This window comes from Salmo salar, unplaced genomic scaffold, assembly GCF_905237065.1.
Source record: "Salmo salar unplaced genomic scaffold, Ssal_v3.1, whole genome shotgun sequence".
Taxonomy (NCBI): domain Eukaryota; kingdom Metazoa; phylum Chordata; class Actinopteri; order Salmoniformes; family Salmonidae; genus Salmo; species Salmo salar.
The window spans coordinates 826,684-832,483 of NW_025550412.1; the positions used below are offsets into that span (position 1 = coordinate 826,684).

General features: G+C 42.6%; 1 protein-coding gene across 1 annotated transcript; it reads right to left on the reverse strand.

The window, feature by feature from the left end:
• Nucleotides 1-1,952: 1,952 nt before the first annotated feature.
• On the reverse strand, nucleotides 1,953-5,497 carry LOC106596064 (galactose-specific lectin nattectin). The gene is made up of 6 exons (XM_045713767.1): nucleotides 4,919-5,497; nucleotides 4,071-4,152; nucleotides 3,535-3,629; nucleotides 2,696-2,830; nucleotides 2,246-2,384; nucleotides 1,953-2,095 (listed from the first exon to the last, which is right to left on the reverse strand). Exons 2-6 carry the CDS (start codon nucleotides 4,138-4,140, stop codon nucleotides 2,028-2,030), a joined length of 507 nt encoding a protein of 168 aa, XP_045569723.1. The 5' UTR covers nucleotides 4,141-4,152; nucleotides 4,919-5,497; the 3' UTR covers nucleotides 1,953-2,027.
• Between the last annotated feature and the right edge of the window lie 303 nt (nucleotides 5,498-5,800).

Consider the following 5,800-nt stretch of genomic DNA (forward strand, 5'->3'; position numbering starts at 1 on the left):
AGGTAATTAACAGTTTAGCTGTGCGGTTCTATCAACAGTATTTCTACAATGAATTTCCAGGAGGAGAAAGGAAAACCAATAGGCTAATCTACTACAGACTCTCTGAGTTGGCTGCAGTATAATAATAGCAATAGACTAGGCTACCACTGAAATATCAAGTTCTCTTCATTCATTGTAATACATACTATTTTACTAATACTCCTCTCCTCTCCTCCGTTCTGTCAGCTATACCATTCAACTATTCTGTCATTGAATACAAGTTGAAGCAACAGTAATGCCGGTGTGTGTGTGTGTGTGTGTGTGTGTGTGTTTTTAGGACTGATGAATGACCACAAGGTGGCAGTATTTGATCAGCAATTGTGAACCACTATGTTCTAGTTTGGCTGGAGTGGACTACAGTACAGTAACCATAAACCCTGACCCTGACCCCAGCCCTAGTAGACCTTACATCCTATGCCCTTGAGGATATCGGAGACGATTTGACAGGTGTAAGAAATGTGTGTAAGCAATTTGAAAACATCATGAATTCAATATTTTTTCAGCATTGACCTTTAAACATGAAGAAGGTAGTGATGGTGATGATGATGATGATGATGGTGATTTACATCAATTGGTCATCTCTGCTTTGACTATGAAAATGTAGAAAATGTTGACGACAATGAAAAGTATTACAAAGTGAGAAACAACTGTTTAACTTCTTTGGGATAGGGGGCAGTATTTTCACGGCCGGATAAAAAACGTACCAGATTTAATCTGGTTACTACGCCTGCCCAGAAACTAGAATATGCATATAATTAGTAGATTCGCATAGAAAACACTCTAACGTTTCTAAAACTGTTTGAATGGTGTCTGTGAGTATAACAGAACTCATATGGCAGGCCAAAACCTGAGAAGATTCCATGCAGGAAGTGCCCTGTCTGACAATTTGTTGTCCCTCTGTTGCATCTCTATCGAAAATACAGCATCTGTGCTGTAACGTGACACTTTCTAAGGCTTCCATTGGCTCTCTAAAGCCGCCAGAAAGTGGAATGGGGTGTCTGCTGTCTCTGGGCAAAGTACAGCAGCAGAGTTTGTAAGTGGTCAGCCTGGGGACAGTGAGACTGGAGATGCGCGTTCACGAGACTTCTAAAAAAAATTATTTCAGTCTTTGAATGAATACAACGTTGCCCGGTTGGAATATTATCGCTATTTCACGAGAAAAGTAGCATAAAAATAGATTTTAAACAGTGTTTGACATGCTTCTAAGTACGGTAATGGAATATTTTGAATTTTTTGTCACGAAATGCGCTGCGCGTTACCCTTCGGATAGTGATCTGAACGTACTCAGAATATTGCAAAATGTTCTTTCGCCGAAAAGCTATTTTAAAATCGGACATAGCGATTGCATAAAGGAGTTCTGTATCTATAATTCTGAAAATAATTGTTATGTATTTTGTCAACGTTTATCATGAGTAATTTAGTAAATTCACAGGAAGTTTTCGGTGGGTATGCTAGTTCTGAACATCACATGCTAATGTGAAAAGCTGTTTTTTGATATAAATATGAACTTGATTGAACAAAACATGCATGTATTGTATAACATAATGTCCTAGGAGTGTCATCTGATGAAGATCGTCAAAGGTTAGTGCTGCATTTAGCTGTGGTTTGGGTTTATGTGACATATATGCTTGCTTGGAATCGGACAACGGGGTTCGATTCAGGAGAAGTGTATCTATAATATGGTGTAAAATAGTCCTATGTTTGAGAACTTTGAATTATGACATTTTGTGGTTTTAAATTTGGTGCTCTGATTTTTCACTGGCTGTTGAAAAGTGTGGGACGATTTTGTCCCAACTCCCCTAGAGAGGTTATTAACATTTAATTTACCAAAGATGTTATGTGGTACTTCACACTACAGAGTTTCATAGTTGGCTCCAGCTGGTGTTTTGTATAAATGACCACTGAACAAAAGGTAACATTGCAGACGGTGCCTTTATTTAAAACAATCTGAGAGCTTCTCCAATGTTGTCTCTCCCAAAATGTGGACATCAGCGCTTTCTGGAACACAGGAATGGACGTTTGTACCAGCAGGGGGCATCATTCTGACCGCGGGAAGCTGGGAAAGAGAAACAGAAAGGTAGGTATTATTTTTGTTTTATAAATATGTAGCTATAAAAGGAATAAATTCCCTTTAAGGTGTATTTTACTACTATCCAAATGATTGATGTATAATGAGCGGGAGACGAGTCTGGCGACAGCATTGTACCTCCATAATTCATCTCCATGCAATGCTCCCGGCAGTTCGTGTTGTCTTTCACAACAAAATGGTCGGAGTTAGAGGGTTGACCCGGGGCCCAGTTCTGGTAGTTAAACCTGGACCCGTCGCTCCACAGCCAAAGACCCTCCTACAGAGCACACAGGACGATGCATCACCAGCAGACAGTAAACACTATATATACACACTGTAGTTACCTGGAGAAATGTAACCACTCTCAGACTCCTAGACAGAGCTATGGATACCAGGACTGACCATCTATGAGATAAGCATGATTTAACCATGGCTTGAAGCTAGACAGTGTTTGTAATATTACATAACAAGCTTAGAAAACAAACTGATATGTGGGTTAAGGCACCACCAGGCCTTTATAGGTTCTATTCATCAAGAATCAATGCATCCTATATGTTTCAGGAGTGTTGAACAAACGGTGCATCTGACCTCGATGGCATCGTTGGCTCCAATCCAGGTGCGCTGGACTTTACCGGTACTATTACTGATGACAGACTGAAGGAAACGATACTGGGGAAGGCTGTGCACTGACGCCAGGTTACCTCCCAGGAGCAAACATTTCCTCTGGAGAGAGAGAGAGGGGAGAAAGAAAGAGAGACAGAGAGACAGAGAGAGAGAGAGAGAGAGAGAGAGAGAGAGAGAGAGAGAGAGAGAGAGAGAGAGAGAGAGAGAGAGAGAGAGAGAGAGAGAGAGAGAGAGAGAGAGAGAGAGAGAGAGAGAGACAGAGAGAGAGAGAGAGAGAGAAGAGAGAGAGAGAGAAAGAAAGAAAGAAAGAGAGAGACAGAGAGAGAGAGACAGAGACACACAGAGAGAGAGAGAGAGAGAGAGAGAGAGAGAGAGAGTGGAGAGAGAGAGAGACGAGGAGAGAAGGACGAGGAGAGAGAGAGAAACAGAGAGAGAGTGAGGGGTGGGGAGAGAGAGAGAGCGAGAGAGGGGGGAGAGAGAGAGAGAGAGAAAGAGACAGAGACAGAAAGAGAGAGAGCGAGAGAGGGGGGAGAGAGAGAGAGACAAAAAGAGAGAGAGAGAGACAGAGAGAGAGACAGAGAGAGGGGAGAGACGAGGAGACAGAGGTAGAATATAAAGATAAATAGAAGGAATGGCACATCATGATATAGTTTCTCAACCCTGTTGAACACAGATTAAACCTACAGAGTCAACTACAACCCTGTATGGCCACCAGACAGGGATGGAAATAGCCTCCTCACTAGTCCAACTATAGTGCTTTTCAGACCAGGCTTCTAGATCATGTACAGCAGACATCCAGGTACCTCTGCCTCTGGCCATGTGGTCTGGACGGGGACGTAGTGATAGCAGTGTGTCGCATATCTGGGCCAGCCAGGTGGGCAGACTCTGTGATGCCTCTCTGTAGAAGGGAAGAGATCATCATTTAGAAAGATTAAAGATAACGATTAATAATATAATCACATCATTTCAGATTGCTTTTTAAAAGACTTGGAGGATCTATTCAATCAGCGTTACAGATTCCATGCTAGAAATTTTAAGGTAATTTCAGATTGAGCAGTTTGCATGCAGCGTTTACCGTGAATGCTGTCTCTGCTGAAGACGGAACATTGCCTTTAAATTTCAAACTGAACGAACCTAGATCAGTTTCAGAACTATGAAACCACAACAGACCCATAAAATAATTATATTTTAGCGAATACGACGGGGGCCCCAACCAGGAGCTCGGGGTCCAGTGACTGTTAAACCAAAACCTAGGTCACTAGGTGTTAAGGTTGCAACAATAACATCAAATAAAATCTGATGAGTGTGAACAGGTCACCAAAACCTTTGGTCAGAATACCTCTGCTACCCCTTGCATCTCCCAGAGCAAAGACAGCGCTGAGAAGCAGAAGAGTGGTCAACATCGCCATGGTGATAGTCTCCTGAGAGAGAGAGAGAGAGAGAGAGAGAGAGAGAGAGAGACACAGAGAGAGACACAGAGACAGAGAGAGAGACAGAGAGAGAGAGAGAGACAGAGAGAGAGAGAGAGACACAGAGAGAGACAGAGAGAGAGACAGAGAGAGAGAGAGAGAGAGAGAGAGAGAGAGAGAAAGACAGAGAGAGACACAGAGAGAGACAGAGAGAGAGAGAGAGAGAGAGAGAGAGAGAGAGAGAGAGAGAAAGACAGAGAGAGAGAGAGAGAGAAAGACACAGAGAGAGAGAGAGAGAGAGAGAAGCCGTCAAGACAAATTCATGGAACCAGATATCAAATCAGTGGAACGGCAGGGGGTACTTGGGAGGTCAGGGAAACCCTGTTTGTTACTTAACTTACGGAACTGCTGAGGCAGCGTTTTCCAAACTCGGTCCTGGGGAACCCCAAGCTGTGAATACATATTCATGTGTACTAGGCTAATCTACTGTAATTGGTAGAAAACATGATACCTGAGTTTTGGCAGCAGACTTGAATTCCTTAGCACAGTAGTTCTTAAACTCGGTCCAAAGCGTTCACCCATTTGTGTCCCTAGTAACGAGTTTCCAAATAGGACCCTTTTCCCTATGTAGTGCACTACTTTTGACCAGAGCTACATATGACCAGGGCTACATATGCCCTATGGGCCCTTGTCTAATGTAGCTAACTACAAAGGGAATAGGAGGTCAGTTGGGATGAAGACAGGTACAGTATTAGATGAACAGATGTTGAAATCTCACCTTCTGAAGTCTTCAGTTGTAGCTTCACTTCTTCAGAGATCTTCAAAGGTCTTCACTGGGTCTCTCTCTCTCTCTGTCCTGCCTGTGAGTTGAGTTCTAGTCTCTCTCTCTCTGTCTCTCTCTCTCTCTCTCTCTCTCTCGCTCTGTCCTGCCTGTGAGTTGAGTTCTAGTCTCTCTCTCTCTCTCTGTCCTGCCTGTGAGTTGAGTTCTAGTCTCTCTCTCTCTGTCCTGCCTGTGAGTTGAGTTCTACCTCTTCCTCCTCTCCTTTTTAAGGACCCATCCAGTCAGACCCCTCCCTCCATTTTTTTCTCTCTCTCTCTCTCTCTCTCTCTCTCATCCTTTCAATTGAAATGGAATTTAAATTCATTTCCTGAATTGACTGTGTAATGGGAATATTTAAGATTAATACAATTCATAATCTGTTTAGAGATTAAAACATCATTTATCATATTTAAATATGTGTGATTCTGCAGCAGTGTCATAACCCACTATAATATTTGTGTACCCTTCACCTGTAACCCATCTGTCATTCAGCATCATCACCTGTAACCCATCTGTTCTTCAGCATGATCACCTGTAACCCATCTGTTATTCAGCATTATCACCTGTAACCCATCTGTTCTTCAGCATGATCACCTGTAACCCATCTGTTATTCAGCATGATCACCTGTAACCCATCTGTTATTCAGCATGATCACCTGTAACCCATCTGTTATTCAGCGTTATCACCTGTAACCCATCTGTAATTCAGCATGATCACTTGTAAACCATCTGTAATTTAGCATTATGACCTGTAGCCCATCTGCCATTCAGCATTATCACCTGCAACCCTCTGTTATTCAGCATTCTCACTTGCTACCCATCTGTTATTCAGCATTATCA